This window comes from Triticum aestivum, chromosome 3A (genome assembly GCF_018294505.1).
Source record: "Triticum aestivum cultivar Chinese Spring chromosome 3A, IWGSC CS RefSeq v2.1, whole genome shotgun sequence".
Classification (NCBI taxonomy): Eukaryota; Viridiplantae; Streptophyta; class Magnoliopsida; order Poales; family Poaceae; genus Triticum; species Triticum aestivum.
In genome coordinates, this window is record NC_057800.1 from 527,590,219 (window position 1) to 527,613,018 (window position 22,800).

General features: G+C 48.0%; 2 protein-coding genes across 2 annotated transcripts; both read right to left on the bottom strand.

Moving 5' to 3' along the window:
- Nucleotides 1-1,836: 1,836 nt before the first annotated feature.
- Nucleotides 1,837-3,520, bottom strand: LOC123058561 (serine carboxypeptidase-like 2). The gene has a single exon (XM_044481273.1). The coding sequence runs from the start codon at nt 3,496-3,498 to the stop codon at nt 2,038-2,040; it is 1,461 nt and encodes a 486-aa protein (XP_044337208.1). The 5' UTR covers nt 3,499-3,520; the 3' UTR covers nt 1,837-2,037.
- A 995-nt stretch (nt 3,521-4,515) lies between these two features.
- On the bottom strand, nt 4,516-8,798 carry LOC123056978 (uncharacterized). The gene is made up of 5 exons (XM_044480174.1): nt 6,628-8,798; nt 6,242-6,543; nt 5,464-6,145; nt 5,298-5,378; nt 4,516-5,208 (listed from the first exon to the last, which is right to left on the bottom strand). The coding sequence occupies exons 1-5, from the start codon at nt 8,002-8,004 to the stop codon at nt 5,086-5,088; spliced, it is 2,565 nt and encodes an 854-aa protein (XP_044336109.1). The 5' UTR covers nt 8,005-8,798; the 3' UTR covers nt 4,516-5,085.
- Between the last annotated feature and the right edge of the window lie 14,002 nt (nt 8,799-22,800).

The window sequence follows — 22,800 nt, forward strand, 5'->3', positions numbered from 1 at the left end:
TGATCAACTTCGGTTAGAGGACCCTGCCTGTAGTATGGTTCAGTGTCAAACACTGGCTCTTCCTGCTCGCTCTCGTTGATCATGTTGTGCAAGATGACACATCAAGTCATGATCTCCCACATTTGATCTTTCGACCATGTCTGAGCAGGGTACCGGACAACGGCAAATCGAGATTGGAGCACACCAAATGCTCGCTCGACATCCTTCCGGCAAGCCTCCTGCACCTTGGCAAAGTGGGACTTCTTGCCTCATGGCACAATGTTTGAGATAGTCTTCACAAATGTAGACCATCTCGGATAGATGCCATCAGCTATGTAGTACCCCTTGTTGTAGTGCCGTCCATTGACCTCGAAGTTCAGCGGAGGAGAATGACCTTCAACAAGCTTGGCAAAGACAGGGGAGCACTGCAACACGTTGATGTCATTGTGAGTTCTTGGCATACCAAAGGAGTGCCAAATCCAGAGGTCCTGTGTGGCCACCGCCTCAAGTACTACACTGCAACTGCCTTTGGCGCCTTTGTACATCCCCTGCCAAGCAAATGAGCAGTTCTTCCATTTCCAATGCATGTAGTCGATGCTTCCAAGCATCCCATGAAATCCTCTTGCTGCATTTTGTGCTAGGGTTCGAGCAGTGTCTTCCGCATTGGGTGTACGCAAGTATTGCGGTCCAAACACTGCCACCACTGCCCGACAGAACTTGTAGAAACACTTAATGGTGGTGGACTCGGCCATGCGCCCATAGTCGTCGAGTGAATCACCGGGAGCTCCGTATGCAAGCATCCTCATCGATGTCGTGCACTTCTAGATCGAGGTGAATCCAAGTTTGCCGGTGCAATCCTTCTTGCACTTGAAGTACATGTCGAACTCCCGGATGGAATTCACAATCCTGAGGAAGAGCTTTCGGCTCATCCGATAACAGCGCCGAAATGTTCTGTCGGTGAAGTAGTCGGAGTAGAGCATGCAGTAGCCTTCGAGACGGTGCTGGTTCTTTGCTTTCATCCGCCCCGGCGCCGAGCCACCTCGCCGCGGCTTTTCATTGCTCGCTAGCAGGGCGGCGAGCACCATGAGGTGCTCCTCTTCCTGGACGTCGGCCTCGGCTTCCTTCTCTAGCAGCGCGGCGAGCGCTTCCTCGTCCTCCGAGTCCATTGCCTAGGCAGGCAAATCACCGAACACCTTACGGGCGCGGTGGGCGCGTACCAGAAACGGCGGAAAAAACGCCCAGCTGCTGGCGGAGGGGTTGCCGCGGCGAAACCTCTGTTCTTTTTTCGGCGGAAATGGGCTATCTGGCGGTGGCGGGCGGTGGGCGGCGCCGGGATACAGCTGTTGGCGGCCGAGCGCGCACGCGCGCGCGCGGGGGAGGGGGGGGGGTGGAAGGCGAGCCGGGAAGAAATACTTGACTTTTCGCTTGACGGTGTGGGCCAGCCGTGCTTTTCCCTTGTGCCGGAGCCCCCGAGCGCCCTCCAGTGCGCCGGGTTCGGCCTGCGGTTGCCGGACCCAAAAACGAGCTGAACCGGTGAATTTCGGCGTTCCGCGGACGCGACTGAGACGTTTTTTCGGCGCCAGCGCCGAAAAAGTCGTCTGAGAGGGCATGTTGAAGGCGCGGCTGGAGATGTTCTAGGAGTGTGACAGTCTCAGTAAAATCAAATCAAATAAAAACCAAAACATGCGTGTTGGTAACAAACCTCTACCCCCTGTCGCTACGGTAATGCCTTCTATTGGTCCAACTTTATTTTCCAAAGTACTGTACTTAGATTTGATTTCAAAACGTGTACACATGAAGTGGATGGCTAACCACTACAATAATGCCATATACTGGTCAGACTTCGGACTCCAAGCATATTTGACCATTGATCACTTGATTTTGCTATTTCTATTATGCACACATGTGAAGCAACTATTTCTAAGTCGACACACGAGCCATTTTGTTTTTTTGAAATAGCACACACACACGCGAGCCATTTGACTTACACATTAGTACTAAGATGTTTTGTGAAATGAAATATTCATCCACGAAATGCGTGTTCGCAATGGGGCGGAGTCAGAGCTTGCCGGCTGGCGAGGTCCATCTGTCAAGCATGTCAAGGCACTCCTTGGGGCGGTACTCCGGCGCGGTGTGCCCGGCGCCCTTGACGGTGGCGTAGGTGAGGTTGTGGGCGTACTCCGTCGTGAACCCCGCGACCTGCTGCTTGGAGTACCACGGCCTCCAGGGCGCCACCACGGGGTAGCCCATCGTCCTGATCCATGCCTGCGTGCCCACGAAGGTGAAGTCCAGGTCGTGGTCACCGTTGTACACCAGCGCTCGGTAGCCCCGGCGCGTCAAGTTGACGTGGTACGGTACTGTGCTTCGCACGTCGTGCCGGAAATGCGACAGCGTGGTGCACCGGCTCCACGCGCCGATGGAGCCGTCGCGGATGCCCAGCGTCTCCCTCACCTCCGCGTCGTCCGACCAGATGTACGACAGCCGGTACCCGTTGTCCCGGCACTCCACGGGGAGGGCCAGCCTGTGCTGCAGGTTGTCCTGGAGCAGCAGCCTTGCCGTCTTCGTGAAGACGGTGGCGCCGCCGGGGTCTCGCAGCGCGAGGCCGCAAAAGGGCTCCAGGATGTGCACGGGGTTGATGTCGGTGGTGACCAGGTTGATGGCGTCGAGAGCGTTGGCGCACCGCGCGTTGCTCGGCGTGACGAAGTCGTCCCGGCTGCAGCTGACCTGCGCCGCCTCGTAGAGCTCGTCGGAGATGAGCCCCATGCCGTGCATGAAAGGCACCTTGCCCGGGGTGTCGTACCTGTCGTCCGTGCCAGGGTTGCCCACCAGGTAGCCCTGCAGGTTCAGCTTGGGTCCTCCGCTTGCGTGGCCGGCATCATTATGGTTGGCGATCTCGAGCGCGGTGACCGGCACGAGGTAGCCGGAGTAGGAGTCGCCGCCGATGTAGAGCGGGTTGGAGGCGAACTCGGGGTGGTCGGCGATCCACTTCTCGAGGAATACCCAGAGCTGCGCGCCGGTGCCGGTGAGGCTGACGTTGAGGCCCTGCTCCTCCCGCGCGTAGGAGAAGCCCGTGCCGACGGGCGCGTCGAGGAAAATGACGTTGCTCACCTTGGTCCACGAGTCCTCGAAGTAGACGAGGGTTGGGAACCCTTCGGTGTAGCCGGCCACGTCGAATTTGAGAGGGCCGATCTCGAAGAAGAGGCCGGAGAGCGCGGAGCAGCCGGGGCCGCCGGTGATCCACAGGATGAGGGGGTCCTCCCTCGGGCTGCGCTCCGACTGGATGAAGTAGTAAAAGAGCTCCGTGCCGTGCGTGTCGTCCACCTCCACGTACCCCGTCTCCAGGTAGAAAGGCAGAGGGCCATCGAACCCTTTGACGTGCGTGATGGCGTTCCGCCGCCGCTCGTACGCTGCCGCCGGCGAGCCGAAGGCCAGGTCGACGACCACGAGGAGGAGGAGGAGGAGGAGCAGCCTGGCCATGTGGACTAGCTTGCTCTGCTGGAGCGCTTGCAGGTGTGGCATTCCAACAGGAGGACGAGTTTCTCGCAGCACCACTGAACCGGGAACCGCTCCGTGGTGTTTTATCCTCCAGCCAAATCGCCCCAGGACGCGCTCCCGCGGCGAAGCGTGTGGCACGAGGAGCACAATAAAATGGAATCAGCGTGACTCCTCGGAAACGAAAAAAAATCACGTTTTCTCTTCTTTTTTTTCGTAAGAGTTACGGTTTTGTTTCCGCAACAGGCACGGTTATAATTTCGTGAGAGACACGGGCGTGCCTCTTACAGAAAAGGGACAAAACCCATGCTCCCGGTTCGGTTTTTTCGTCCGGTTTTTTGGCCGGCTTTTTTCGTGAAAAAAACACGTCAAAACCTATCAACATGGGATCTAGGTTTTGAAGATCTCGATGTGAGAAATCCAACGGTGGAAGCGATTTGAGATTTGGACAAACGGTTTGAGAGATAAAACGTTTTAAACAAACGAGGTAATATCACTAGCAGTCACAAAACTTGCGTCGGATGTGCATTTTAATGCTAGAACTTGCAAAATACATTGTTGTGGTCGCATAACTTGCGTTTACGTGCACATACGGTCACAAATCCCGTCTGCCTTCATACGACGTGCTGGCGTGGCATACCTGGCCCGCTGGCAGCCTCTGATTCCGTCCGGCGCGGCGCGCGCGCGTCTTCTTTGCAGAAAACCCCTTAGCCTGTTCAGTCAATTGATTATTTTGACCAAATTTCTGCTGTTTTATAAATCATTTTTGACAAAAATCTCAGCAACTATTTTGACCAAATTGGATAGGATATCTGCTGTTTTATAAATCCATTTTGGCAAAAAGTCGCAGCAACTCTTTTGACCAAGTTGGACAACATTTCTGCTGTTTTATTAAGCTTTTGGCCAAGATTTGTAATATAGCAGACTTGCAACAAGGATCTAGCACGGACAAATTGACCTTAAGTGAACAGAAACAGACCATAATTGAAATGACATATTTGGCACTAACATAAGTAGTTTCTTAGTCGTATGAACCAAACCAAAAGTGACATAACTGTTATCACATCGTCTTCTAAATAAGTACTGAACTAGAGACCACAAGTTCATTCATGAACTCCATCACCAAACCAACAAGTTCATTCATGAACTCCATCAGACTTTCACCTAAAGATGCATGTAATGTAAACTACAAAGACAAAAAGTCATGCAGATCATCAGGCCAACCTTCATCATAGAGATAAGGATCCTGGCTAGCTCCTGGTGCATTTTGGCTAAAAATGACCTCCTCCTCACCCTGCATGACAAGTGGCGGTTCATGTATTGTGGATCCATCGGGTCCAAATAGCAAGTTGAAGAAACCTGAAGCAGCAGCTCTTGCTCCTCTTGGATTGCCACCTCCTCTTGCATTGGCCCCTCCTCTTGCATTGCCACCTCCTCTTGCATTGCCACCTCCTCTTGCATTGCCACCTCCTCTTGCATTGCCACCTCCTCTTGCATTGGCCCCACTTGTTGGAGCATTGCTTCCAGTTGTTGCAACATTGCTTCCCATTGCAATATTGCCTTCCCTTGCCTGCTTTTTTCTTGGCCTTGCAACTTTCTCATTAGCAGTCTTTCTCACCCTGCCTCTTGACATGGCTGTTGTAACTCTAACCATAGGAATTGAGTTCTGGCATTGGCAATGAAGCTAGACTCAGGTAGGGGGGCAAATTCCCTAGGTGCTGGATATGTAAACTTCTCCTGCTCACACAAGTACACTATAAAAAGGTGGGTATGTAAGCACTTAAATGGTAATTACATCTGCATAATTTTGTCACTGAATATATTACCATTTCTTGCATCTTGTAAACCATTGAGTCAGGGGTTTGTGTTGGATCGAGCTGAGGGTAGACTCTGTGTGGCATGATGTTCTGCAACAGGCGAAGCCAATGTATCAATGTTTAAGTATAGTTTGAAGATTAGAGGGGAAAATATATAAGCAAAGGATGGTACAACAATTATGCTTGGGTCGTCATATTCTTCTTCAATTGTTGTTTCCTCAGTTGTTGTTTGATTAACATGATTGTGGTGGCCCTTCTTGTTATGGTCAGCAGCTCCACAAACAGAACAATGCATGGTCACACCATGTTTGCTCAATTTTTTCACCCCAGTCTTGTCTTTCTTCTCTTCTGGATCTTTTTTCCTGTTCTTCTTAGGCCTGCCCATTACTTTTGTGTACAGGGGTGGGTGAACAGCAATGCCATGCATTTTTTCCCATTGCTGTGGGTCCCTCATTGGCATCATATTAAATCCATAACACTTCTTATATTCCTCAACAGTGTAGCATGAATGGACCATGCTCTCTGGCTCAATTCTCTCATGCCTAAAACATGCAATTGCATGATGGCAAGGTATGCCAGATAGTACCCACCTTTTGCATTCACAAGAAAGCATGTTCAGGTCAACAATGTATGTGTTGTTCAAAGAGAAAACCTTGAAAACACCTTGCCCATACTCTTGCACCCTGCAGTTCTTTGCCCACTCCACATGCTTGTCCAATTTCTTCTGTATCTTGGGACATAATCTGCCTGTCCATTTCTCTGCCTCTCTCTGCTTACCAACAATCCTGTTTGTTAGCTTCCACATTATCTGGTCCAACATTGACTTAATTGGCATTTCCCTCGCATCCAAAATGTAACTGCAAAATAGTACCAAATATGTAAGCACACAGTTGGCATTTGATTTTTTGTTGACAAGAAAATAACAAGAGAGGAAAAAGTAACAAGAGAGTAACCTATTGAACACTTCTGACATATTGTTTAGTAATATGTCACACTTGCAAAACGGGTCAAAGAATGCTTTGATCCATGTTCTTGGCTCCAATTTCTCAACGCAGGTGTAGGCACCCAAGCTGTGTTCTTTCATTAGATCCACGTTCCTGGTGTATGCAGCTTCATTAGTGGACCTTGCTATAGACCATAGATCATTCTTGAGCTGCTCTCCCTTGTGTACTTTATGGAAATTTCGATAAATGTGCCTAACACAGTTTCTATGTTCTGAATGAGGGAAAACCTTTTTCACTGCATTTATTAATCCCTACAAAACAGAACACATTAATCTCTGCAAAACAGCACACACTTATGTTGTTGCAATGAAGAAATTGAATGATCTAGTACTAACCTTCTGCTTGTCACTCATAATGGTGTATGGTGAGGTGTTCATTATGTTCAGGTCATCCTTTAAGGATGCTAAGAACCACTCCCAGCTATGGGTTGACTCCACTTCACATAACCCAAATGCTACTGGAAAGATACAATCATTGGGATCGATTCCAACGGCTGTTAGTAATGTTCCCTTGTATCTCGTTTTAATGTGACAACCATCCAGGAAAATGATTGGTCTACATCCCTTAAGGAATCCCCTCTTGCATGCATCATATGACCAGTACAATGTGGAAAAGTGGTCTTGTACCTTCTTTGTCTTCTCATCAAATACTTCCTTAGTGCACAAGAAGAACTGGCTTCCTGGATTGCTCCTTCTAAGCTCCTGACCATAGTCCCACAAAGTATTATATTGGTCATCATCTACTCCCCTTATTTGATTCACTGCTGCTCTCCTAGCTCTTCCCAACTTACTCCTGTGTGGAACCAAATTATATTCTGTCTCCACCTTATCTGAAAATTTCTTCAAAGGCATTTTTTCATTGTCTCTGAATTCTTCTCTGAACTTGTTAGTAAGAAAAGGAGCAGTCAGAACTCTCAGGTCCCATGCTTTTGTGCAAGTGTGATTGTCAACATACTTCTTGATCTGTATGCTACTTGACCTGTTATCTTTACCTGCCTTCAAGTACCAAGTGCAACTAGGCTTGCATACAACCTCTAGTGATACTGAAGTATTTCGGAGCTTGTTCACTTTCACCCTATTCCTTACACTGTATGCAGTGAGAGCATGCCTCAATTCCTTCATATCTGCAAACACCAACCCAATCTTAAACACAGGTGCATTCAGATCAGTTGTTGGGTTGAAAGTACTGAATTTGTGCTTCAACTTCTCTTTCTCTTCTTTCGACATATTTAAGTGGCTGTCCTCCAAAGCATCTTCTGGAAGTTCTTCTTCAAAGTCTGGCAATATGTTCTTCTCTCTGTGATCATCAACATCTTTGTCTACATTTGCGTCAAACAAATCATCATCACCTTTTGCAACTTCATAGTCACTCTCATAGAACTCCTCATCTGTTTCTGACCCTGCATCCTCATCATTTCCCTCTTCTTCACTATTGTTAACATCCTCAATATTCTCCTCCTCCATAGCATTCCTTGAGCTACATCCTTCTCCAAATGACATAGATCTCCTTGTTGTCCTTGACATTTTCTCTCTAGGACTCTGCTCTTTCTCTGGATAACTGACATTTTCTTTTCCATGCCTCTTTGGAGTAATAACCTTAGGTGGATCCTTCACTCCATTTGTCAGAACATCATCTTTGTTTAATGACTGCAGGGTATCACCATGGTCTACTATCAGCAGCAGGTTCTTGTGCTCTAATGTTGCACAAATCATAAGAACAATGTCGGCATCACAGGTCAAGAGCTTCAGGCCATCACTAACTGTCTTTCTTGGTTCACACCAGTAAACATCAATCTTTGAAGCTTGTCTATCATAGCCCAGCTGCAGAAGAAGTCATCAATCCAGAGTAAGGACCAAGTGTCAGTCTGACAATTGTCAAACCAATCAACCTCATAGTCCATGTATGTTCTGTTTATGTCACTGCCACAAAAGAAACCACAATTGTCAAACCAATCAACCTCATAGTCCATGTATGTTCTGTTTATGTCACTGCCACAAAAGAAACCACTATGGTGGATCTCAACACTGAACAGACCATCAAAATCTCCTGCAATGTAAAAGAGTTCATAACAAATCAGTACATCATGTTAAAATGTCAGATTCAGTTAACAAGTACATCAGTCCTCCCAACAAGTTCAGAGAAAAAATTCAGTTAACAAGTACATCAATCCTCCCAACAAGTTCAGAGAAAAAATTCAGCAAATGCCAACTTCAGTTAACTGCAGCAATGTCAAACAGCGGCAGCAAGTTCGTTTCTCGGTCAGTGCACAAATAATGTTGGCTTTTGGCTTTTGATCGCTAGACCAAAACTCCCAGGAGCTAATACACGTATGATGTGCAAAGCTAGCTAGCAGGCAAGCAGCTTAATTGATTCCTGTACGTAGAGCTGGCGAGCTTGCAACTAGCGAAGCTAGCGATCGACTGTCTCGGCGAAACCTCTCGGCAGAAAAAAACTGATCGATGGATTGATAGCCAAAGGCTCTTGACGTGCCTTGCTCTTTTATTGCTTTTCTTCTGATCGGTACAAGTTACAGGGATTATACGTGCGTATATATATAGCAGCTTGGACTAGCACTCAAACCTACTCGGTTTGGACTTCTAATCCTACAACTACTACAAGTGCCCATCTGTGTCCGACTAGGACTCTAACACCACACGTCGTGGTTACTCCTACAAATAAGCTCATGCACTAGCCATTTTATTCCTAACTGAATTTAACTGACGACTAAACTAGGTGCAGGATTACACATTGTCAGACTTCAGATAACACTGCACACATTCAGACTTTTGAAAGATTCAACTAGCAGCAGTACACATTGTCAAATATCTAATAAATAATTTCCCCCAATTAAACACTAGAACAATTTAAATGGAGGCCTCTCGTTCCTCTGATCATCAATTTCTATGGATAAAGCGACCTCCTCAATAACCCCTAATTAAACCCTACCACGATTCCGCAAGCAGGGCCCCAACAACCATCCGTACGTAATGCCTAAGTCCAGAACGGGCTACGCACGGCGACAAGTGGCGCGTTGCATGGGCGCCACTTGTCGCAACCTGGGGAGTTGGAGTGATCTTTGCATCGAGTACTCTCAACTAGTGATTTCGAGGTTCTGATCGGGACCATGCCCTGCTACTCTCTTGCGATTTGCAGAGCACATTAGCGGTAATTTTGGAGCGATAATCCTACACCTACGTAGTACCTACGAAGGCCTACGTAATTTTTCATACAACTAAACTTATCGGCCCCCTATTCTAACGGGGGTGGGGTCGTGCCCTCCTATAGACCCAATAATCTCTTTCCATGTCACTGTTTACGTAAAACACGTAATAGACCGTAGGTAGGTCTAGCATTGTCCATTTTGGAGGGAGAAAGCGTGAGGAGAGTAGCGATGCTACATCTAAGAAGAGGTTGTCAGGTAACCCACATATGGAATGATTTGACAGGCTTTAATTGGGTGTTAGAGAGGGCTGGAGCCCACCTGAAAATTAGGGGGGAAATGTTTAGTTGGAGGGAAAGGAAGTTCACGTAGGTTATGTAACAACTATAGGTAAGAGCATCTCCAGCCGCGGCCCCAACAGGCCATCCTCAGGCGTTTTGGCCGCGCTGGCATTCAAAATTCGACCCAGTCGTGCCCCCAGTAGCCCGTTTTTCGCCGGTTCGGGCCGAAACTGGTGCCGGTGGACCCAGGCCGAACCCGGCGCGCTGGGGCGCGCCTGGGGGCGCCGGCACAAATGAAAAGGATGTGGGGCCGCTCTATCGGCGAGACGAGAGCCTCTTCCCGCCGTTTCTTCCCGCCCTCGCCCCCAATTTCCCTCTCATTCTCTCCTTTCCTCCCGCTCGCCTCCCAGCCGCCGCCATGTCGCCGAAGAAGTACGTGATCCCCCGCGTTGCGACCACCATGACCGTCTCCGTCGCCCAGCTGAAGCAGAGGAAGCCGAGGGTGCCGCCGTCCAAGCCACCGGGCATGACAAACGCCGAGTGGAGGGTAGAAGTTCAGCGACGGGAGGCCGTCACTGCCGACAGGCGGAACAGGGCGATCACCAAGAAATCCCGTGACAACGCGGCGCGTGGCGCTGCGGCTGCGGCGGACCAAGCCGAGGCCGAGGCGACTCGCTTGGGGATGATGAATCCACCAGGCGGCCATGCCCAGTACGTACCCTGGAGCCAGCAAAGCGTCGGCTCTCTGTCCGGCTTCTTGTCGTCGCTGCAACCATGGGGATGCACGCCGTCGCCGGGCTACATCGACGGGGACGTGCACAGTGGGTTCAACCCCAATGTCACCTTCCCCCATGGACACCCAACCGAGCGCACGTCCTCGCCCGCCTTCCCCGGTGTGCAGTACCCTTCATACAACTACTCGCCGCCGGCTTAAGCATGCTACCCGACGCCCCCTCTCCGCCGTGGCGTGCTGCCCTTCTCACAAGCTTCCACGTCGCACATCGGCGACACCGACGAGACCGACGCCGACATGGACGACATCATCGCGGCAGGATCGGCCGCGGTCGCCGCGTCCCCCGGGTTCTCTACCCAGGACGACACGGTGTACCTTAGCGGCGGCATGGACGGCGAGCTCGAGTACGTCAAGGAGGAGGAGGAGGAGGAGGAGGAGGAGTCTGTCGGATTTCGGGTTCCGGCAGACCCTTAAGGTTCGAACTTTGGGGTGCGCACGGAGATCTTTCCCCTACCGACTCACGCTTCTATGGCTCGCAAGAAATCTAGGCTAGAAAGAAGAACACACAAGGGACACAAGGTTTATACTGGTTCGGGTCACCGATGTGGTGTAATACCCTACTCCAGTGTGTGGTGTAGTGGATTGCCTCATGGGCTGATGATGAACAATACAGGGGAAGAACGGCCTCATGAGAGGTGTTCTTGAGCTGGTGCAGTGTGTTCTACTTGGTCCGGACCTTTCTCTCTTTCTTTCTCTTCTCTCTTTCTTTCTCTCTGGACCTCTCTCTTCTCCTTTCTCCTCCTTGGACCTCTCCCTTCTTGGGGCTAGTCCTATTTATAGAGGCCCTGGTCCTCTTCCCAAAAAATGAGCGAGAAGGGCGCCAACAATTGGCCATTTTGAAGGAGAACATCTAGTACAAGTTATCCTGACCAAAGGTGGTCTTCGGCTGCCAAAAGCACTGGTGATGACGCCGTCTTGGGCTCCATGGTGACCTCCGTCCTGCCGCTCTGCTGGTCTTGGTCTCGTTGCACCGGAATGGTAACCTTTGCCCGATGCCTTGGCCTATGCTTGCTCCCTTTGCACCGAAGGGGAAACAAGGACACTACGCAGGCCGGCGCCCGCCTAATCTCGATCGTCATGGCTTGCGTCACGGGCTCCTCGCGAGGCACCCCTGCCTTGATCTCTCTGCCTCCTCGCGAGCCTGCCTAATTAGGCTGCTCCTGAGGAAGCCTCCTGTCGTCCGCCTCGCAAGGCTTGGCCCCTTGCGAGGGTCTTGAGCTTGAGCTGATGAGGCTGGGCCGCACTGGGCCCCCACTCGAGCCACGCCGCAGGCCACAGGTAGGCAAGTCTGGGGACCCCCGTTCCCAGAATGCCGACAGTAGCCCCCGGGCCCAAGGCGCGCCCGGGCTTGGCTTAGCAGAGAAGCTAAGGGGCAAGCGCGAAGCGCCGCGGGCCTCAATAGCCTGCGGCCTTGGGCGCCGTGTGGCGATTGATTGGACGTGGGCGTCTGCGCTTCTCCACGACGCCTCGACAACTGCACGACTTGTCAAGTCCCTGCATGCAGAGAAATGGGTCATGATTAGCTATGATCGTGGTGGCCGGCGGTTGGCCTTCTCCGGCTATAAGTACGGAGCCGCGTGAGCCTCGTTAGTTTATCCCTTCTTGCTACTCCTTTCCTTCTCCTTCCTTGTCCTTGCTTCTCCTTACGCCAATGGCACCAATCCGCCGGTTTTCTGCAGAAGAGAAAGGAAAGGCCCCCCGAGAAGGTCCTGACCCTCTTCCGCCAAAGAAACGGCCAGTCCCCTACCGCCGAGATAAGGGTGCTTGGCAGGAGGCGCCGAGGCCCTGGTACGAGCGGCCGCCACCTGGGTTTCCACTGCCCTTGTACGCCCGAATCGAGGGCCCTGGGGAAGAGGGCGTCGAGCGACACCGACGGTGCCGCCGTCGACGCCGGCGAGTCACGCCGGTGCGCGTAGTTCCTCCTGGAGTCCACGCCGAGGGCTCCTCCTGTGAGCTCGTGCTTCATGCCGCCATGCCCCCAAGCTCTTGGATCTGCCTTCCTCCCTCCTTCGCCTTCGAGATGCCGCCGAGCGGGTCTCTGGAGCTCTGGCTGCAGCACACCGGCTGCAACACCCTCGCGACCGGAGCGGAGGTCGCGGTCGTCGCTCCGGGCAAGGTCTATATGACCCGGGGCTGGGGTGAGATCGCCCGGGTCTGCCGCACGGAGGGTGCCCTCGTAATTCATCTTGAATATGATGGCGCCTCCCTGATGTTCTTCAAGGTCTTCAATGCTGAAGGACGCCGGTTGGAGTGCCGCCCCAAGGAAAGCGGCAGGGGCATCGGACTGGCGAGGACCTGTCCTGCCCATCGGCCCTCCAGGAGCTCTTCAGGCGGCAGTGGAGGAGCTGGGGAATCCAGTGTTGGGGAACGTAGTAATTTCAAAAAATTTCCTACGCACATGCAAGATCATGGTGATGCATAGCAACGAGAGGGGAGAGTGTTGTCCACGTACCCTCGTAGACCGAAAGCGGAAGCGTTAACACAACGCGGTTGATGTAGTCGTACGTCTTCACGATCCGACCGATCAAGTACCGAACGCACGGCACCTCCGAGTTCTGCACACGTTCAACTCAATGACGTCCCTCGAACTTCGATCCAACCGAGTGTTGAGGGAGAGTTTCTTCAGCACGACGGCGTGGAGACGATGATGATGTTCTACCGATGCAGGGCTTCGCCTAAGCACCGCTACGATATGATCGAGGTGGATTATGGTGGAGGGGGGCACCGCACACGGCTAAGAGATCAAGAGATCAATTGTTGTCTCTTTGGGGTGCCCCCTGCCCCCGTATATAAAGGAGTGGAGGAGGGGGAGGGCCGACCCTCTCTATGGTACACCCTAGGGGAGTCCTACTCCCACCGGGAGTAGGATTCCCCCTTTCCTAGTAGAACTAGGAGCCCTTCCAAGTAGTAGGAGTAGGAGGGAAGGAAAGGGAAGGGAAAAGGAGAAGGAAGGAAGGGGGCGCCCCCTCCCTAGTCCAATTCGGACCAGCCCATGGGGAGGGGTGCGACCACTGTTTGAGGCCTTTCTCTCCTTTCCCGTATGGCCCATTGAGGCCCAATACGAATTCCCGTAACTCCCCGGTACTCCCAAAAATACCCGAATCACTCAAAACCTTTCCGATGTCCGAATATAGTCGTCCAATATATCGATCCTTACGTCTCAACCATTTCGAGACTCCTCGTCATGTCCTCGATCTCATCCGGGACTCCGAACTCCTTCGGTACATCAAAACACATAAACTCATAATATAACCGTCATCGAACTTTAAGCGTGCGGACCCTACGGGTTCGAGAACTATGTAGACATGACCGAGACACGTCTCCAGTCAATAACCAATAGCGGAACCTGGATGCTCATATTGGCTCGTACATATTCTACGAAGATCTTTATCGGTCAAATCACATAACAACATACGTTGTTCCCTTTGTCATCGGTATGTTACTTGCCCGAGATTCGATCGTCGGTATCTCAATACCTAGTTCAATCTCGTTACCGGCAAGTCTCTTTACTCGTTCCATAATACATCGTCCCGCAACTAACTCATCAGTTGCAATGCTTGCAAGGCTTATAGTGATGTGCATTACCGAGTGGGCCCAGAGATACCTCTCCGACAATCGGAGTGACAAATCCTAATCTCGAAATACGCCAACCCAACAAGTACCTTCGGAGACACCTGCAGAGCACCTTTATAATCACCCAGTTACGTTGTGACGTTTGGTAGCACACAAAGTGTTCCTCCGGTAAACGGGAGTTGCATAATCTCATAGTCATAGAAACATGTATAAGTCATGAAGAAAGCAATAGCAATAAACTAAACGATCAAGTGCTATGCTAACGGAATGGGTCAAGTCAATCACATCATTCTCCTAATAATGTGATCCCGTTAATCAAATGACAACTCTTTGTCTATGGCTAGGAAACATAACCATCTTTGATCAACGAGCTAGTCAAGTAGAGGCATACTAGTGACACTTTGTTTGTCTATGTATTCACACATGTATCATGTTTCCGGTTAATACAATTCTAGCATGAATAATAAACATTTATCATGATATAAGGAAATAAATAATAACTTTATTATTGCCTCTAGGGCATATTTCCTTCAGTCTCCCACTTGCACTAGAGTCAATAATCTAGTTCACATCGCCATGTGATTTAACATCAATAGTTCACATCACCATGTGATTAACACCCATAGTTCACATCATCATATGACCAACACCCAAAGGGTTTACTAGAGTCAATAATCTAGTTCACATCGCTATGTGATTAATACCCAAAGAGTACTAATGTGTGATCATGTTTTGCTTGTGAGGGAAGTTTAGTCAACGGGTCTGCTACATTCAGATCCGTATGTATTTTGCAAATTTCTATGTCAACAATGCTCTGCACGGAGCTACTCTAGCTAATTGCTCCCACTTTCAATATGTATCCAGATTGAGACTTTGAGTCATCTGGATCAGTGTCAAAACTTGCATCGACGTAACCCTTTACGACGAACCTTTTGTCACCTCCATAATCGAGAAACATATCCTTATTCCACTAAGGATAATTTTGACTAATGTCCAGTGATCTACTCCTAGATCACTATTGTACTCCCTTGCCAAACTTAGGGCAGGGTATACAATAGGTCTGGTACACAGCATGGCATACTTTATAGAACCTATGGCTGAGGCATAGGGAATGACTTTCATTCTCTCTCTATCTTCTGCCGTGGTCGGGTTTTTGAGTCTTACTCAACTTCACACCTTGTAACACAGGCAAGAACTCCTTCTTTGACTGTTCCATTTTGAACTACTTCAAAATCTTGTCAAGGTATGTACTCATTGAAAAAACTTATCAAGCATCTTGATCTATCTCTATAGATCTTGATGCTCAATATGTAAGCAGCTTCACCGAGGTCTTTCTTTGAAAAACTCCTTTCAAACATTCCTTTATGCTCTGCAGAATAATTCTACATTATCTTCGATAAACAATATGTCATTCACATATACTTATCAGAAATGTTGTAGTGCTCCCACTCACTTTCTTGTAAATACAGGCTTCACCGCAAGTCTGTGTAAAACTATATGCTTTGATCAACTTATCAAAGCGTATATTCCAACTCCGAGATGCTTGCACCAGTCCATAGATGGATCGCTGGAGCTTGCATATTTTGTTAGTACTTTTAGGTTGACAAAACCTTCTGGTTACATCATATACAACTCTTCTTTAATAAATCCATTAAGGAATGCAGTTTTGTTTATCCATTTGCCAGATTTCATAAAATGCAGCAATTGCTAACATGATTCTGATAGACTTAAGCATAGATACGAGTGAGAAACTCTCATCGTAGTCAACACCTTGAACTTGTCGAAAACCTTTTTGTGACAATTCTAGCTTTGTAGATAGTAACACTACTATCAGTGTCCGTCTTCCTCTTGAAGATCCATTTAATCTCAATGGCTTGCCGATCAATGGGCAAGTCAATCAAAGTCCATACTTTGTTCTCATACATGGATCTCATCTCAGATTTCATGGCCTCAAGCCATTTCGCGGAATCTGGGCTCATCATCGCTTCCTCATAGTTCGTAGGCTCGTCATGGTCAAGTAACATGACCTCCAGAACAGGATTACCGTACCACTCTGGTGTGGATCTCGCTCTGGTTTACCTACGAGGGTCGGTAGTAACTTGATCTGAAGTTACATGATCATCATCATTAGCTTCCTCACTAATTGGTGTAGTAGTCACATGAACATATTTATGTGATGAACTACTTTCCAATAAGGGAGCAGGTACATTTACCTTTTCAAGTTCTACTTTCCTCCCACTCACTTCTTTCTAGAGAAACTCCTTCTCTAGAAAGGATCCATTCTCAGCAACGAATATCTTGCCTTCGGATCTGTGATAGAAGGTGTACCCAACATTTTCTTTTGGGTATCCTATGAAGACGCACTTCTCCGATTTTGGTTTGAGCTTATCAGGTTGAAACTTTTTCACATAAGCATTGCAACCTCAAACTTTAAGAAACGACAGCTTAGGTTTCTTGCCAAACCATAGTTCATACGGTGTCGTCTCAACGGATTTAGATGGTGCCCTATTTAACGTGAATGCAGCTGTCTCTAATGCATAACCCCAAAACGATAGTGGTAGATCGGTAAGAGACATCATAGATCGCACCATATCTAATAAAGTACGGTTATGACGTTCGGACACACCATTACACTGTGGTGTTCCAGGTGGCGTGAGTAGTGAAACTATTTCACATTGTTTTAACTGAAGGCCAAACTTTTAACTCAAATATTTTACCTCTGCGATCATATCGTAGAAACTTTTATTCTCTTGTTACGATGATTCTCCACTTCACTCTAAAATTCTCAGACTTGTGTTTCATTAAGTAGATATACTCATATCTTCTCAAATCATCTGTGAAGATCAGAAAATAATGATACCTGCCGCGAGCTTGAATATTCATCGGACCACATACATCAGTATGCATGATTTCCAACAAATCTGTTGCTTGCTGCATTGTTCCGGAGAACGGAGTCTTAGTCATCTTGCCCATGAGGCATGGTTTGCAAGCATCAACTGATTCATAATCAAGTGATTCCAAAAGTCCATCAGCATGGAGTTTCTTCATGCGCTTTACACCAATATGACCTAAACGGCAGTGCCACAAATAAGTTGCACTATCATTATTAACTTTGCATCTTTTGGTTCCAATATTATGAATATGTGTATCACTACGATCGAGATCCAACGAACCATTTTCATTGGGTGTGTAACCATATAAGGTTTTATTCATGTAAACAGAACAACAATTTATTCTCTTACTTAAATGAATAACCGTATTGCAATAAACATGATCAAATCATATTCATGCTCAATGCAAACACCAAATAACACTTATTTAGGTTCAACACTAATCCCGAAAGTATAGGGAGTGTGTGATGATGATCATATCAATCTTGGAACCACTTCCAACACACATCGTCACTTCACCCTTAACTAGTCTCTGTTCATTCCGCAACTCCTGTTTCGAGTTACTACTCTTAGCAACTGAAGTAGTATCAAATACTAAGGGGTTGCTATAAACACTAGTAAAGTACACATCAATAACATGTATATCAAATATACTATGTTCACTTTGCCATCCTTCTTATCCGCCAATTACTTGGGGTAGTTCTGCTTCCAGTGACCAGTCCCTTTGCAGTAGAAGCACACAGTTTCAGGCTTAGGTCCAGACTTGGGTTTTTTCACTTGAGCAGCAACTTGCTTGCCGTTCTTCTTGAAGTTCCCCTTTCTTTTTGTCCCTTTACTTGAAACTAGTGGTTTTGTTTACCATCAACACCTGATGCTTTTCTTGATTTCTACCTTCGTCGATTTCAGCATCACGAAGAGCTTGGGAATCATTTCTGTTATCCCTTGCATATTATAGTTCATCACAAAGTTCTACTAACTTGGTGATGGTGACTAGAGAATTCTGTCAATCACTATTTTATCTGGAAGATTAACTCCCACTTGATTCAAGCGATTGTAGTACCCAGACAATCTGAGCACATGCTCACCGCTTGAGCTATTCTCCTCCATCTTTTAGCTATAGAACTTGTTGGAGACTTCATATCTCTCAACTCAGGTATTTGCTTGAAATATTAACTTCAACTCCTGGAACATCTCATATGGTCCATGACATTCAAAACGTCTTTGAAGTCCCTATTCTAAGCCGTTTAAGCATGGTGCACTAAACTATCAAGTAGTCATCATATTGAGCTAGCCAAACGTTCATAACTTCTGCATCTGCTCCTGCAATAGGTCTGTCACCTAGCGGTGCATTAAGGACATAATTCTTCTATGCAGCAATGAGGATAATCCTCAGATCACGGATCCAATCCGCATCATTGCTACTAACATTTTTCAACATAATTTTTCTCTAGGAACACAATAAACTGGGAGCAACATCGCGAGCTATTGATCTACAACATAGATATGCTAATACTACCAGGACTAAGTTCATGATAAATTAAAGTTCAATTAATCATATTACTTAAGAACTCTCACTTAGACAGACATCCCTCTAATCTTCTAAGTGATCACGTGATCCATATCAACTAAACCATGTCCGATCATCATGTGAGATGGAGTAGTTTCAATGGTGAACATCACTATGTTGATCATATCTACTATATGATTCACGCTCGACCTTTCGGTCTTCGTGTTCTGAGGCCATATCTGTTATTTGCTAGGCTCGTCAAGTTTAACCTGAGTATTCCGCGTGTGCAACTGTTTTGCACCCGTTGTATTTGAACATAGAGCCTATCACACCCGATCATCACGTGGTGTCTCAGCACGAAGAACTTTCGCAACGGTGCATACTCAGGGAGAACACTTGTACCTTGATAATTAGTGAGAGATCATCTTATAAAGCTACCGTCGAACTAAGCAAAATAAGATGCATAAAAGATAAACATCACATGCAATCAAAATATGTGACATGATATGGCCATCATCATCTTGGGCCTTTGATCTCCATCTCCAAAGCATCGTCATGATTTCTGTCGTCACCGGCATGACACCATGATCTCCATCATCTTGATCTATATCAATGTGTCGTCACATGGTTGTCTCGCCAACAATTGCTCTTGCAACTATTGCTATCGCATAGCGATAAAGTAAAGCAATTATTTGGCACTTGCATCTTATGCAATAAAGAGACAACCATAAGGCTTCTGCCAGTTGCCGATAACTTCAACAAAACATGATCATCTTATACAATAACTTATATCTCATCACATCTTGACCATATCATGTCACAACATGCCCTGCAAAAACAAGTTAGACGTCCTCTACTTTGTTGTTGCAAGTTTTACGTGGCTGCTACGGGCTGAGCAAGAACCGTTCTTACCTACGCATCAAAACCACAACGATAATTTGTCAAGTTGGTGCTATTTTAACCTTCGCAAGGATCAGGCGTAGCCACACTCGGTTCAACTAAAGTTGGAGAAACTGACACCCGCCAGCCACTTGTGTGCAAAGCACGTCGGTAGAACCAGTCTCGCTTAAGCGTACGCGTAATGTCGGTCCGGGCCGCTTCATCCAACAATACCGCCGAACCAAAGTGTGACATGCTGGTAAGCAGTATGACTTATATCGCCCACAACTCACTTGTGTTCTACTCGTGCATATGACATCTACGCATAAAACCTGGCTCTGATGCCACTGTTGGGGAACGTAGTAATTTCAAAAAAATTCCTACGCACATGCAAGATCATGGTGATGCATAGCAACGAAAGGGGAGAGTGTTGTCCATGTACCCTCGTAGACCGAAAGCGGAAGCGTTAACACAACGCGGTTGATGTAGTCGTATGTCTTCACGATCCGACCGATCAAGTACCGAACGCACGACACCTCCGAGTTCTGCACACGTTCAACTCGATGACGTCCCTCGAACTTCGATCCAGCCGAGTGTTGAGGGAGAGTTTTGTTAGCACGACGGCGTGGTGACAATGATGATGTTCTACCGATGCAGGGCTTCGCCTAAGCACCGCTACGATATGATCGAGGTGGATTATGGTGGAGGGGGGCACCGCACACGGCTAAGAGATCAAGAGATCAATTGTTGTCTCTTTGGGGTGCCCCCTGCCCCCGTATATAAAGGAGTGGAGGAGGGGGAAGGCCGGCCCTCTCTATGGCGCACCCTAGGGGACTCCTACTCCCACCGGGAGTAGGATTCCCCCTTTCTTAGTAGAACTAGGAGCCCTTCCAAGTAGTAGGAGTAGGAGGGAAGGAAAGGGAAGGGAAAAGGAGAAGCAAGGAAGGGGGGCGCCCCCCCTCCCTAGTCCAGTTCGTACCAGCCCATGGGGAGGGGTGCGACCACCATTTGAGGCCTTTCTCTCCTTTTCCGTATGGCCCATTAAGGCTCAATACAAATTCCCGTAACTCCCCGGTACTCCTGAAAATATCCGAATCACTCGGAACCTTTCCGATGTCCGAATATAGTCGTCTAATATATCGATCTTTACGTATCAACCATTTCGAGACTCCTCGTCATGTCCCCGATCTCATCCGGGAGTCCGAACTCCTTCGGTACATCAAAACACATAAACTCATAATATAACCGTCATCAAACTTTAAGCGTGCGGATCCTACGGGTTCGAGAACTATGTAGACATGACCGAGACACGTCTCCGGTCAATAATCAATAGCGGAACCTGGATGCTCATATTGGCTCCTACATATTCTACGAAGATCTTTATCGGTCAAACCACATAACAACATACGTTGTTCCCTTTGTCATCGGTATGTTACTTGCCCGAGATTCGATCGTCGGTATCTCAATACCTAGTTCAATCTCGTTACCGGCAAGTCTCTTTACTCGTTCCGTAATACATCATCCAGCAACTAACTCATTAGTTGCAATGCTTGCAAGGCTTATAGTGATGTGCATTACCGAGTGGGCCCAGAGATACCTCTCCGATAATCGGAGTGACAAATCCTAATCTCGAAATACGCCAATCCAACAAGTACCTTCGGAGACACCTGCAGAGCACCTTTATAATCACCCAGTTACGTTGTGACGTTTGGTAGCACACAAAGTGTTCCTCCAGTAAATGGGAGTTGCATAATCTCATAGTCATAGAAACATATCACTAGTGCAGAACCGGGTAATAGCACCGGTTCGTAAGGCCCTTTAGTGCCGGTTTGGTAACCGGCGCTAAAATGTAGGCACTAAAGGCCCCCCCTTTAGTACCGGTTCAGCATGAACCGGTGCTAAAGGGCAACCACATGGCACGAGCCAGCTTCGGGGGCAGGGAGCCCTTTAGTACCGGTTGGTGTCACCAACCGGTATTAAAATGTTGGGGGGGGGGTTGGGTTTATGATTTCTTTTTCATTTAATTTTGTGTTTTCCATTTAATTCTTTTTCGTTTGCTAGTATTTTATGATACTACATATTGTACACGTTATGCATATATATAAATAGAATTTCTAGTAGAACCGATCATAATATATATATATCATCGAATGTCTCACAAGCACCATTAATTAATTCACACATATATACACACACACATATATATATATACAATTTCTCCTAATTGGTGCCTTCGGAGCCAGTGTCATTAGCCTAGCTAGTTGGTGCCTTCGGAGCACGATAACAATTGGAAGTGGTTCATGGGGGCGGTAGCGGGTAATAGTATTCTCCTTTGGGATCTATGACCTGGTTGAGCAAAAATCCCGCTATTTCCTCTTGAATTGCTTCTATGCGGTCCTGTGCTAGGAGCTTCTCCCGCACCTCTTTGAACTGTTAAGAAGGAGATCAATATGCATGTGTATTAGTTGTGTGACTAGATATCGATAATGGTGTAAAAATTGTGAATAGTGTTCTGACAATCGATATCGTACCCACTCCTGTCTTTGAGATTTGCTCCTTTCGGACGCCATCATGCGAATGTTCTCGCAAACATAGTATGCACATAGATCATTCCCCGGCGCCGGCTTCAGGGCCTTTATGAGAATGGAATTTTGATCAGATAATAATTAATCAAGCATGATAATTAAAGAGATGGCAGCTAGCTAGTACTACTGTAACACCCCGGATGTAACTTTTCCTATTTGTACTCCAACTCTTGCCGTTTCCGGCGTTAAGTTATATTTATTTCCTCGGGTTCGCGTCTTTGTCTCCATGTGTTGTTGTCTTTGTCATGCATCTCATATCATGTCATCATGTGCATTGCATTTGCATACGTGTTCGTCTCATGCATTCGAGCATTTTTCCCGTTGTCCGTTTTGCATTCCAGCGCTTCGTTCTCCTCCGGTGGTCATTTCTAGCTTTCTTTCGTGTGTGGGGATTAAAATTTCCGGATTGGACCGAGACTTGCCAAGCGGCCTTGGTTTACTACCGGTAGACCGCCTGTCAAGTTTCGTACCATTTGGACGTCGTTTGATACTCCAATGGTTAACCGAGGGACCGAAAAGGCCTTGTGTGTGTTGCAGCCCAACACCCCTCCAATTTGTCCCAAAACCCACCAAACTCTGCTCCATGTCCTAGAGCGTTCGATCACGATCGCGTGGCCGAAAACCGAACCTCATTTGGACTCTACTAGCTCCCTCTATGCCTATATATACACCCCCTCCGAAATTCACGGGTCTCCCCTCCCCCCTAAACCCTAGATCCATCCGCCGCCGCCGCCGGACGTGTCCGGACGGGGCCGGACAGCGTCTGCCCGCCGCCTCCAGCCACCCGCGTGTCGACACATGGCGGCCGCCACCTCCCACCGCCGCCGGCCCGCCCGGCC

Coding starts and splice junctions, on each gene's coding strand:
- LOC123058561 (XM_044481273.1), bottom strand. CDS start 3,498: ATGCCACACCTGCAAGCGCTCCAGCAGAGCAAGCTAGTCCACATGGCC.
- LOC123056978 (XM_044480174.1), bottom strand. CDS start 8,004: ATGATTTGTGCAACATTAGAGCACAAGAACCTGCTGCTGATAGTAGAC. Junction 6,544..6,627: donor TTATGAGTGACAAGCAGAAG/GTTAGTACTAGA, acceptor TCTGTTTTGTAG/GGATTAATAAATGCAGTGAA. Junction 5,379..5,463: donor ATGACGACCCAAGCATAATT/GTTGTACCATCC, acceptor CGCCTGTTGCAG/AACATCATGCCACACAGAGT.